Source organism: Phocoena phocoena, chromosome 17, assembly GCF_963924675.1.
Source record: "Phocoena phocoena chromosome 17, mPhoPho1.1, whole genome shotgun sequence".
NCBI lineage: Eukaryota > Metazoa > Chordata > Mammalia > Artiodactyla > Phocoenidae > Phocoena > Phocoena phocoena.
Window position 1 is genome coordinate 15,339,692 of NC_089235.1, and position 13,510 is coordinate 15,353,201.

A 13,510-nucleotide genomic window follows, 5' to 3' on the forward strand; every position below is an offset into this window, starting at 1 on the left:
CCCCACCGGTCGTTGATTCCCCAGAAAACCCTTTATGCCAAGTCATTATTGTCAGCAATAAATCATTTTTTTTTTAAATAGGAAAATTTTAAACAGTTTGCATTTTCCCTCTGTGATGTCACTACCTCAGAGATTCATCAAGAATGACTCTGAATATCACTTTAGCTATCCTTGATTTTCTCAGGAAATTAATTTTTCACGTAAGAACAACAGATAACGCAACCTATTATTTCAGTTTTGCACTTATATTTGATGGTTCCGCTCTACCAACATCAAGGCCAACTTTACCTCCCCTCTACTCTCCATTTCCCCTTAAATACTTTCTATGCCGATGGTCTAAGAAATTCTTTAGCGTTAAGCAGAAGTCATGACTGAGAATAAAGAGAGGTAGAATGATCTTCACTGGGTCTGAAAACCAGTCAGACTCTGCTCTTAAAAAGGGAAAGGTGAGTAAAAAATAATTTAATTAAGTCTGTCCTGACAAAGCCCACTTTTGAGGACGTGATTATCTCCAATTTAGGTATGTTCTAATAACAGGGGTCAGCAAACCCCAGCTGGCCTGCGGGCTAGATCCTGCCCACCACCTGTTTTTGTATGGCCCATGCACTAAGAATGGACTTACATTTTCTAATAATTGAAAAAAAAAATCAAAAGAAGAGGATCCTGTGACACGCAAAAATTGTATAAAATTCAAATATCAGTTTGACTGAAACACAGCACGCTCGTTTGTTCCTGTGTAGTGTCTAGGGCTGTGTTTGCAAGCCAGGGGTGGAACTAAATAGCTGTGGCAGACAGTGTGAGGCCTGCAAAGCCTGAAATATCACCACTCGACCCTTTACAAGATAAAAGTCAGCTCTATAGCGACGTCACTCTTTGCTAGACAGAGTGTTTGGAACACGCGGCCTCAGTGAGAATTAACTCTGTTTCAAGGCAAGAACAAAGGAGAAGACTTGTTTTTATCCAGTCACCTGAGGTCTCAGAAGGCCCCTGTGGAGAAATCCCTGATGGCTATGGATCAGTACACTTGGGGGGACACATGACAAACCATACCTGGTCACTGGGCTCAAAGCTCATCTCCTCCTTCTCGGCTTTCATAGTGATTAATTTCGTGTTACTGGCAGGGTCTGTCTTACTGTCCAGTCGCTCCAGTTTGGGGGTGATTTCTGGTAAGCTGATGTCTTTAGTATCATCCTTATCGAGCAGGTAGCGAAGCAGTGCATTCTCTTTCTTCTTGGGGCTCACTGGCTCCTGCTTAATAGTCACCTCGGACCCAGGAGCTGTGCTGCTGGCCTCCTGGTTCAGCTCTTTGCCCGTGGCTTCCGCTGTCAGCTTCGCCAAGTCCACGGGGGAACTGCTGTCCTGCAGGAGTCTGTGCAAAATCTTATGCTTCTCCTTGAGCGAGGTTCCGTGCGTCGACCCAGAGCCAGGCAAGCTGCCTGTGGAGTCCTTGTTGGTGTCCGACAGAGCGCCAGGCAAGGGCGAAGGCTCCATCTGGTCGGATTTGGTGGTTAGCAGCTGCAGGAGTTTGGTCTGCCCCTTGCCGTCATGCAGTCTGCCCTGCCCGTCAGGCCTCTCGCCGCTCCCGGCCTGGGGCAGGCCGGCCTCGCCGGCATCCTTCTGCTCCCCCGGGTGGCAGCTGCTCTCTGCTGGCCCGGCTGGACCTTCCGAGGGCTCCCCGTAAAGTCCGAAACAGTCTTTGGAGTCTAAGCTTCCCATCTTGCTGAGCGGGGGAGGATTCATATTCACTGGGGAGTTTTGCAAGTTGCCCATTTTGAGGTCCGGTGAAGCCAGCGACGACCCCAGTGAGACCCCGTGCCCCTCGCTGAGGGCCTGCAGTGCGTTGAGGGAACTGTTGGTGTAGCTATGGCTATTTCCTGTGCTGCTGCACACTCCCACGGGGGAATGCAAGCTTCCTGCGGGGGAAAACTGACTGGGGGGGATTCGAGGGCTTCCGGCCACCCCAGGGCTCATGCGATGCCTCGGTGAGAGCATGGAGCTGGGCTGTCCTGGATTCAGGCCCGGGCTGCTTTGTGAGGGGCTGTTCATTTTGAGTGCATAGTTACTACCCTGAGGAGTGGTTGCCTGCATGCTCGACACGTGGTTCATTCCCCCGGAACCACCAAACCTGCCCATGGGCATGCCCATTTGTTCCTTTGGGCCGTTCATGGGGAAATTTATATTGCTACTTAGGGTCATGTCCTGACCTGGGTTCCCACTGCACATGGCCTGATGGGCAGGGCTGCTAGAGCTAATTGGATTCAATGGCTTTCCCATCGCTTGTCCAGTCAGATCCGGATTCATTACACACACATTCTGCTCTCTGTAGGGTGAGGAAAGAAATGTAAGATAAAGGGGAAGATACTGAGCAAGTTGTTATTAATTTTCGAAAATGAGGTCGCCTCATTTCTTTAAAAGAACGAACGACACGGAAGGAAAGGATAATACTTTGATGAAACAATCTGCAATTACGGGCAAGAACGAACACGCAGTGCTTTGGACCAAGAGGGATGTTTTTCAGTCCACTCATTAAGACATCTGTGGTTCTACAGAGGAAGTTGTGTTTAAATTTGACTACTACCATAGTGAAAGCATAGGTGCTAGACAGGACATTAGCAGGCTTCCAATTACATAACATACCTTTCTCATTAAACGGTACGTTATCACAAATAACTGAGAGCTTGTACTGTCTGAAAGAAACGACCCAAACAAGTATAGCTGCCTTCAATTATCTGCCAGATTACAATTCCTAACAACAGACCCATCTGTGAGCCTGGAGCTTGATGTGTGCTACTTGGCTCAAGATGAAGAGTAAACTTAAGAGGGAAAAAAACTTGCCCCTAACTCTTCGAAACTCTGCAAGTTTTAGAGCCAGTAAAGTTACCAAAACTGTTTAGAATTAGATTACCTGTCTAACAGATCCCCTGCCTGGGTCCCCCTGGAAGGCAAAGCAACAGCCTCTCAGCCACACGGAAGGAACTGCAGATCGTCCCGAGTCTGTGAGCTCATTCCCCAACTCGCAGACAACCCTACTCCGCTCCTGGTCTCAAAGCAGGTTTGCTGAGCTGGATGATTTTCCAAGCCCTATGAGCTTTAATTTACAGCTTGGCAGTCACTTGTGAGTTACCAAGCGTGTTCACAAATCCAAACAAAACAGGTTTCACAAATTGTCAAACACCAGCTTTCAGTTAGGGGGGTGAAATGTGGCACATCTGTAATCACTTTCAAATTGTTTCAGTTTGAGGTCGGATTTATTAACAGTTGGCAAACAGGGCTGCTTGATTTTTTTATTTGCAATAAGAAAATAATTGAGAAATGTAACAAAAGAGAACTCCAGAGCAACTTTAGATATCTGCTGATAGCACCTCATAAAGTTTTACGTAGCACACATGTAAATATTTACATAACTTGAAATACAATCATTTCTCTAAATTTGTGCTCTGAAACTATATGGTTATGACACTTACCTTAAAATCAACATTCAAGTTTCCTTTCTTTTATTTTTTACGGAAATGTTCACTACCCTTCAATTTAAAGTCTAATGTCAAAAAGTTAATTTACACCTGAGAATAATAATCTAAAGTATTCCTTCTAAGTATATGTATATTTGAAAGTTTTAGATTTAAACACACAGGAGCAGAAGTCATTCTATATTCCTGCCCTGCATGTGTCACTGCTGGGAAATGATCAATTTTCTTCTCTGATGTAACAGGTAGTCAGTCATGTCAGAGCAAAGTGAGTGCTAGTCTATGTCCTTCCAGCTGGGTGTTAAGATTCACTAGTACTGGGAATTCCCTGGCAGTCCAGTGGTTAGGACTCTACGGTCTCACTGCCGAGGGCCCAGGTTCGATCCCTGGTTGGGGAACTAAGATCCCACAAGCCACGTGGCACGGTCTAAATAAAATAAAATAAAATAAAATTCACTAATATTAAGGCTAAAATTCAAAGTGTAGCCCTACTTTGAATTTCAGTATCGGGAGTTGTCTTTTAGCCAACAGTTAATAACAATGTAATTTTAACTTAATTTATATTTTACATGCCTGGGCTTGGTCAACAGAAATGTCTACCAAACCTGACAAGCTCTGGGATGACTTCCTGCTTTTGGAACCTTTCCTCCTGACTTGGGAAGGGCAGGTGGTGTCTCAGAACAAGGCTTACCTGTGCAGCATATGTAAAGATATCACCAGCTGAGGTTCGTTAGTAGTCTGAGAACGGATGAGCTTGCTCTTCGTTTGTGCAGCCACGAGAGTGCCGTCGGACAAGGAAAAACGATAGATCTGACTGAATGCCAATCCCTGTCTCAGCACTGCAGGCAAGCAAGGAAGCAGAACGCACATTTAGAAACAAAATCAGAAGGTGAGGGCCGGACAAGACATAGTAACAGTAATAAACTTCGTTAAGTGTATTATTTTCCTACCAGCAGGTTAAACAGAGTTGTAAGTAATATTTCATGACATTAGAAATATTATACATTTTTAAAAGCACGTTTATCTTTCATTCAAAGTACCGATAAATTCAATATACTGTTTCTTCTCCCCCCCCACAAATGAAGCTTGGACCCTTAAACTACGTTCTTTTTAAAATCTTCAGTATCATGGCAAAACAGAGTGTAAACAACTTATTAACTCAAAACAAGCTTTACAATGATTTGTCTAAAATGTCAGGAAACAATGCAATGCATAAACATGATACCTCTACAGGGTACAATTTGCCTTTAATTTCTCTTCAAACTAATACAGTAGTAAATGTTACAGTAAAACTTATGCCATTGAATATATTCTCCGAATATTCATCTTGAAGTTACGTACTGTTTACTCCATTATCTCACACTACTATTCCCCAATTCTGTTTCTCGGTGTGTAAGAAGTATTATTTCTGTGGTCAGGATAACAGAAAGTAAAAGATAAACAATCACAGGAATCTTTTCAGAGAAAAAAAGGCTAAATAGAAAACTGAAATAATAAAAGTACAAATCTTAGTGACATGGAATTGGTTTAATGACTGGATAAAGAGTCAGGCGTTTCCATTTTCAAGACCAGAGCAGAAAATATAACACTAGGTTAAAATAATTTCCCTTAAAATTTCAGATTTATCTTTAAAACAACTGTATTTTAAAACTGTCAAATACTGCATATTAAAAAAGAACACTTCAATTCAGAAAAAAAGGAGCCATACAGTTTAGTTACCTTCTAAACCATTTTAAGAAGACTACCATTTTCTACCACATAATCCTCAGCACAAATTTTGCGGGCTAAGTTAGTCCCAAAGCGGCCAAGCACATTCACCATTCCACAAAATTACCATGAGAGACAGAGAGAGAAAGAGAGACAGACAGACAGACAGTCAGACAGACAGAGGTAGGTGCTGACACACAATGCGGATTCAGATTTTTTGGTAAAATTTCACTTTGAGCAATTTCCCTGACGAACACCCCTGCAGTTCCAGGTATTTAGGGACATGCAGTATTTAGGTATTACCTTCTGCCACCAACTGCTGCATGATTACTCTGAAGTGGCAGTACTGGAAATGAATCACTGTACATACACGTACCTTGCTTTGTACACTAAGTATGCCACTAAAAGGTGGCATAAATACCATTTTTATAATAGGACCCATATTTCCGATGGCTTATAATTTCAGAATTTTATCCGACCTTGGCTGTGATCCCTCAAGATTTTCCATCTCCATCTGGTCTATATCAAACACCTCTGCTGAGTAGATTTGTGTCAGCAAGCCCCTGAATGCATTCAGGAAGCTCCTCCATGTAAACAAAGCCTTCCAGCAGACTTTTATTCAATGCAAATGATTACCTTCAATCTGACTTATTTCACACATTTGGATGAAATGTATTTTATACACTGCAGCGTTTCCTTGCAGTGGGTCCCATCTGTTTAAACCTAGCACAGTGCCTAGTACATCTGGGTAAACCCTTTTCTAAGGAATCATGAAGCCACAGGATTAAATGTGGGGCATTGCTACTCAGGGCCCAAGGACACTGAACACGGCTGCTGATGGAGATTTCATATTCTTTGTTACTATTCTTTTTATTTTAAACCAGATCTAGTGAAATGGCAGGTTACTTATTGATTTCTGTCAAATGTAGCATCTTTATTTCCTCTTACTCTTTCCCACTTAACAGAAAAATGCTGGAAGACACAAATTGTTGGATTATGTGCTTATTTATTTCTAAGAAATAAGGATGAAGAAGATAAACAGGATGAATAAGATGAGGGAAAAATAAGGGAATGGAGAGAGAAGTCATTTACCATGACTTGTACTTTTTCATAATCAATCTTAAAAGCATAAAGTGTAAACATACAAACACTCTTGGTAAATGCCAAGGTCATGGATGCACGTTAAATGGAAGATGACCAACTAAAACTTGATTTTCAATAATGAGTTACAAATTCTTTCTGCAAAAATGCAGACGACTTGCCAAACTGAGTTATAAGGCATAGGGCCCCTGTCCCTCACAGGCAGCGTGGCCCCCATAGAATCCAGGCCCATAACCAAGTGCCCCTGCCAGGACATGCAGGGTCCACGAGAGGGGAGTCAGAAGACCAGAAGGAAAAAGTGTCTCTCCCTGGGCTTCCCTGGTGGCGCAGTGGTTGGGAGTCCGCCTGCCAATGCAGGGGACACGGGTTCCTGCCCCGGTCCGGGAAGATCCCACATGCCGCAGAGCGGCTGGGCCCGTGAGCCATGGCCGCTGAGCCTGCACGTCCAGAGCCTGTGCTCCGTAACGGGAGAGGCCACAACAGTGAGAGGCCCGCGTACCAGAAAAAAAAAAAAGAAGTGTCTCCCTCCCCCATGGAGTCCTGCTAAAGAAAAGAATTTTTCTTTGTTCTCACCAACTTAACAAAAACCCAGAATGTACTTGAGAAAAAGTGATGCTACAGAAAGAACCATGGGAGCAGCGTGGTGGTGAAGTGATGGCCAGGACAGGCCTCAGATCCAGCTCTGGAGCTGACACTTTAAAAAAAAAAAAAAAAAAATTATTTACTTATTTGGTTGCACTGGGTCTTAGTTGTGGCAGGTGGGCTGCTTAGTTGCGGCTCATGGGCTCCTTAGTTGCGGCACACGGGCTCCTTATTTGCAGCACACGGGCTCCTTAGTTGTGGCATGCAAACTCTTAGTTGCGGCATGCATGTGGGATCTAGTTCCCTGACCAGGGATCGAACCCGGGTCCCCTGCATTGGGACTGCAGAGTCTTAACCACTGTGCCACCAGGGAAGTCCCAGGAGCTGACACTTTCTAATTGAAGGCTTCCGAGGCCATGTCACCTGTGTCAGCTCCCCACTGACAGCACAAGAGTCAAACGCCCACTTCCTAGGTGGGCTGTGGCAATCAAGGGGCTCACGGAACGAGGGACAATGCCAGGCAAAGGGCAGGTGCTCAAGGAGGGCTGAGTCTTGGGTTCAGTTCCAGGTGTCCTATTAACTAACTGTGCGACCTCAGACAAGTCACTTCATCTCTTTCGAGAAACATCTGGGCGGTCTTCAGTGGTCGTCATCTGGAAGGAGGGCTTGGGCTCCCACTGTCGCCTCTAACAGGAATTCACCTGCTCCTGCAAATTTCCTTTCACTCTTATTTCCACAGCATCCTTATGATTCAGATGGTATTTCTTTCGCTATTAGAGGGGACCTCAGTACGTTGTTTTACACATCTAGAAGCCGTAGCATCAGAGACAATGATCTCTTTCCCTTTCCTTTCATCTGTCTTTGTGAGATCATCATGCCCAGTTCAATTTACTTCATCACACTCTTAGCCTTACAGGTTCTCCTATTCAATTTCCCTTCAGATGGCGACAATTCTGGGCAAGACGATGCCAAGTACGTATGAACCCAAAGAGTCACCAGACCCAGGTCCCCGGAGGTGGATTCAGGAATCACTGTTTCCGAGAGAGCCCTCATAAAAAAGCAGGAATTTAGCAAGATGAACTTCAAGAAAAGTACCATTTAGAGATGGTTACCTTCATGGTGATGCCTCTTAGCATAAGACACAGACTCCCCTTCGTGCTGCGCGTGGAACTTCTGGATGCACCTCCTCACCAGGTCCTCCCAGCCCGGCTTCATGGCTGCCCGCATGGTGCTGGTGTCCAGGGACGTGATCTTGCCTAGTAAATAACAGCAAGCATTATACCTACGCACTAATCTATTCTTTATAGAAATAAGTACACCTTAAAAAGGTAAAAATTTGTTTATTTGGAATAGGTAGCACAAGTGCACGGACCAAAAGGGTAGACAGTGAAAAGAAGTGTCCCCCCGCTGCCCCCGTCTCCAGCTCCTCCACGCTTCTGCCCCAGCAGCAGCCACTACTACCAGCTTCTTCATCATTTTCTAGACCCGTTCCTTGCATTTACAAACATGGAGGTATTCTAGAAGGATTTCTTTGGCAAGAAAATTTACCTTGGAGATCTTGGCGAGTAGTGAAACTTTCTGATGAGGGAAGAACTGGTCTCTCCTTCATGGGGACTCTTCTGGCCACACAAATCAGGCAGGACTGCAAATCTTCAATCACATACATTGATGGTTATCGAATCAGGCTTTTTTAGTGTTTCAGACAAGATCAAATGCATTTCTGACAGCACAACCTTGTAGATCAATAAGGGAGAGAGCGACGAAACACTATGTACCTCCGCTCCTCCCCTGAAGTGGGAAGCAGCTGGGGGCGGCTGGGCTCGGGGGGCTGAGGATAAACCGCTGAAGCCACACGACACACGTGATAAAAGCACATCCACCACACTAGAGTCCACCACCTGCAACCATGTCCCCAGTGGTGGAAAAGAATGGAAGCCTTTCTTATTAACTGGCTGATAGTAGCAGCCAGCTGAATGCATAAGGGAAGCACACAAATGATGAAAACTAAACGCTGATACTCTGTCAAGGGCCTGCTCCTTGAGCTCTAGGTTCACCAAGACACAGGAAAACTAGATATACCTGCTACCCAACCATGTCAACGCTCCTACAATGGCAATATGCAATTTAAAACGAAGTATACAAACAGCGTCTAGACTCAGATTCGGAGAACAAATCCTAGAAAACGCAGTGTGTGCCAAGTTCAGAGTCCGGGCCACGGCTAGGTTCTCACACAGCTCTAAGCATTTATTCCTTACCCCACTTCAACTGTTTTATGTATCTGTGTTCACTTCTGGAGAACAGGGAGGATGTGTTTTATCTTGTAACATGCAGAGCACACTGCAAGCCCTTTCAACTTCAAACATGCTGGGGAAAAGGTCGATTTAAAAAGTCTCTTCATATCTTATGCCGCTGATTTATGATTGTTCACCTTTAAATTCGGGAAAGAAGTTCTTTAAATATATCCAGTAATAGTGAGTATCACAAAAATAAATGTAATCCTTGTCCTCAACATTAATAAAAGCTGAATTTTTGAGCACTTACTATGAGACAGACACCCTTCCAGCTGCTTTACAGGCTCCTGATTCATCTAATCCTCTTAACAACTCGGAGGCAGTTACTAGCTTTATCTCCATTTAACAGAGGAGAATCCAAAGCACGGAGTTTCAGTAACTTGCCCAACATCACACAAAACTTTGGGGAAGCCAGGATTTGAACGTGAGCGCGCCATGCCTCAGAAACCCTACTCTTACGCTACACTGTGGAAACATTCGGAATCAGATTTTAAATGTACGAAGATGTTTAAATAAATATATGGCACAAAATTATAAGTCAGCTCAGCTGTAGAATACGTCTTTAGAATATTATCACAGATGGATGTGTTAGCAACACTCACTCTGTTGCATACAGGAGAATAAAATCGCTTGACATTCCGTATCTATGTAAAAATTTCATTTTGAAAACTATGTATCATCTGTGACAGCTCTATTAACCTCCTTTCCAACAACATTTAAATTAAAAATTACTTACATATTTTTTTAAAAGAGGATTAAATATCTAGTATTGAATGCCAACCATGGTTCAGGCATGTTCACTTAATCCTTATTACGCTGTGATACTGGAATTATTGACTTCACTGGTTAAGGGAGTGCACGGATGTTCAGAGGTCGAGAAGGCTGCCCAGAGTCAGAGCTGGCAAGCGGCTGATTTAGGGGCTGGCCTGCCTGATTACAAAGCCCACAGTGTTTCCACTGACTGATGGTTCTCGGCTCTTCCCCTTCTGCTACACACGCAGAACGCGCTCTTCAGCATTGTCCCATGCCACAGACAGTGACACTCAGCGGTGTGGAGTGGCTTGCTCGGAGGGCGTAGCGGGTGGACACTACACCAGCATCTCTTGAAAGGGAAGAGCCTATGAGCTTACAGTTTGGAACCCTTCTCCCAATCCCCACTCCCGTCTCCATCCTCTCCTATCCTGGACGCAGCATCCATAGACAAACCATATGAAATCCATTCATCCCTTGGAAGTATACGAAAGATGTTATTTGTACCATGCGTGTTTTTCTAGGGCGTGGCTCGGAGCTTGCTGTAGACATTCAGAGGGGCCTAGGATCCCCGAGAGGTTCAACACTAGTGGACGTGCGCCAGCAGGGTAGCTACTGGCCACATGGGGCTATTTAAATGAAAACTTAATAGAATAGACAATTTGGTCCCCAACTGCATTACTGATATTTCAAATGCTCAGTAGCCACATGTAACTAGTGGCGGCTGTGTTGGACACTGAAGACACATAACACTGCCATCATCACAGCAAATTCTACTGGATCGTGCTGTTTTAAAGAGTTCACAATTTTTGTGATAAATTCAGTTATTAAGTAGGTGAAAAGAACAAAGAAACTGCCTCTACATTTTTCTTTGTGTGGCCTCTAATTTCAGATTATTAAGTGTGAAAGAAATAGCACAGGAATACATGATGTAACATATCCCAGAGATGTGGCCCCTACCTTCTCCTTCTTCTTTGATGGACTTTGGTTGAGAGACAGCAAAGCACTGCATAGTTTCATATTTCTGATGTGCTTCCTGGTTTTCATGACCTTCCTCTTCTGAATCAGGTAAAGGTTTTACCAGCATCCGACAATTGAAAGTATGGCTGTTCCGCCTGGGAGGTTCGCCAGACCAAGCTCCCCCGTTCACTGAGCAAAAGGCAAAAGCAACCCGACAGTGTAAAGAAACTAGCGTCAGACTGGCTTCTGCCTAATTATCAAAACGATGTAGGAAACATATGGTTATCTTACTTTCATATAGTGCTTATACTTTTCTAAGTAATTTCAAAATCTAAAGGGGAAAAATTATTGGGTTAATTCTTGGGAATTTCAAATGTCTTTTACACACTTCTCACTCTTCACCATGACTTTTCCCCTTCAAGTGCAGGCCCTGATTACTGACCAGCCCCCTCTTACCCATCTAACCAGATCTTTCATGTTGCCCAGCACAAGCCTCCGCACCATCACCTTCCATACCCAGTCCCACGTGGATATCTTTGCACCTGCTACCCTGTCTAAAAGGTCAGGCTGCCTCTATGTCTCCCATCCACATGTACTCCTGCTCTAAGGCTGAGATCCTTTAGGTACTTAACCAACTGCTCTAGGCATCCCACACTGCCTCTTCTTACTGACCTTTCTTTCCTAAAACTTAACTGAAATTTTACTGTATATTCTGTAACTTGGCTGTAGTTTTTTTTTTTTTTTTTTTTTGCTTCATGCATATTTCTTCATAAGACGGAGATGATCTTGAGGATACACTGCTAACGTCATTTATTTCTTTTCAATGAAATACTACTTCACATGTCTTCTATTTTAGTATCAATACTTAGAAACATATATATTAATTCAAGAAAAAGATGAAAGAGAAGAAAGCCCTCTTTTTTTGGGGGTGGGGAGATGCATTAGAGAAATCAAAGAGAGAAATAAAATAATGACTGATTTTGAGAATTTAAGGGTGTTTACAGATCACCAGATCAGCTTCCTCATCTACAGGCGAGAAAACTGATGTGCAAAGAAATATTCAGCTTCTAGAAGAGCTGGAGTCAGAACCGACCCTACTTCTCACTTTGGTGCCCTTTTCTTTACTGCCGCTTGTGTTTTACCTAAAAGATATTAGAAAAAAAATAAAAATAAAAGATATTAGGACCAGCAGGACGATGAAAGAGGGGAATCAGAAAAAAGGGCCAGTCATTAAGACAAGCAAATGCACTCTCAAAAAGTCACTAGTTAGAAAACGCTTAAAAGGACACCTAGGTGAACACAATGCTAACCCCACAAGCACTGGGCTGTAGAGGCAGAAAGAAGGAAACAAACCCTAGAGAGAAAAAGGAAATATCAAGTGAACTACAGGAGACTGTTTTACAAGGAGGAACCATAGCTAGCTTTATACAGACATTTGAGAAGTGTATTTTACCATCAGCATTCTTAAAAGCTTATTTACATAATGAAGACCACATAGAGTAATCAAAGAAAAAAGTTCTTACTAACTCAGGTTAATACGTAATTTGAAAGTATAAAAAAGTACAATATAAAGTAAGGCAAAGAGCTCTTTAGACAAGTGAATTAATAATAGTGAACTAATAAGTATAGGTCTTCTGAGGAAGTCATAAAATTACTGAAGAGATTTGAAAATACTAGTTACTTGAAATAAGACATCCCATTTTCTTGTTCATTTACTAGAGAATATAATGGAAGGACCTCACACGAGCAGTCATAGACTTTGTATTACTGTTGCAGTCACTTTGAACAAAGGGTTGTGCTATTAAAGAAAAGCTAGCCACAATGAAATGTGAAAGGACCTTTTCCTATTTACCGTGGTAACAATGAGACCAGCCAGCATAAACAGGTTTAAGAAAAGGAACAGAAATACTTGCTAACTCAGGACTTGACCTTATTCTCTACTAAAATATGCACTTCTTTTTACCCATGAAGACGTTCTCAGCATCATCAGCTAAAGTGAGAATATAAAAAAAGAGCCACCTAGTAAGTGGGAACAGCAATGCTCCAGAGCAGCCACTGAGGTGGGCCCATGCTGTGAATCACCTGCTTTAAAGTATGGCCCTTCGGAATCACGGACACTCTCGGATAGCATCTCCAGGTCGAGATGAGGAAGACAGGAAGAGGAAGCAGGGAGCGGTGTGGAGGGGCGGTGCGGGGGCGGGGGGGGGGGCGCCTTGCCACCTGCAGAGCCACTGGGGAGTCTGTGAAGCCCCAGAGCCCATTTCGGGCTCCGAGGCTGGGAGCATTCGAACCTCCACACGCCACTTGTTCCTCAGCATTTTATTTTTAGAATGTCGTATACACCCACATCATACCCTTCACCAGCAGGACTCAAAATAAACTGAATCTCAAGCTCCTCGTGACCTTCTGCGTCTTAGGTTGTCACGGAAGAAAAGGACAAAGCAGAGCCTACAGGCACTGGATTGGGTGGGAGGCAATCGGCAGCTTCTTAAAAAACAACCAAATAAATCCCATGAAAACAGTTGCCATGTGCCTACTCTCCATCCGCATTATTTTTACTTACTTGAAATATAGGGTCAAAACGATCATTCATTCAAGACCAGTATCTACAGATGTCCTTTTCTGCATGACCTCGAAGCTTACACAGTTAACACA

General features: G+C 43.6%; 1 protein-coding gene across 2 annotated transcripts in view; it reads right to left on the reverse strand.

Annotated features, from left to right (window-relative positions):
• Window positions 1-13,510, reverse strand: part of NCOA2 (nuclear receptor coactivator 2) — a 271,096-nt gene that overhangs the window by 42,179 nt on the left and 215,407 nt on the right. For both annotated transcript variants that reach the window (XM_065895247.1, XM_065895246.1), the window contains exons 7-11: window positions 10,856-11,044; window positions 8,403-8,504; window positions 7,967-8,110; window positions 4,156-4,303; window positions 1,051-2,320 (exon numbers count right to left, since the gene is read on the reverse strand). In XM_065895247.1, coding sequence (XP_065751319.1) covers window positions 1,051-2,320; window positions 4,156-4,303; window positions 7,967-8,110; window positions 8,403-8,504; window positions 10,856-11,044 — 1,853 coding nt within the window. The remainder of the gene's footprint in view (window positions 1-1,050; window positions 2,321-4,155; window positions 4,304-7,966; window positions 8,111-8,402; window positions 8,505-10,855; window positions 11,045-13,510) is intronic.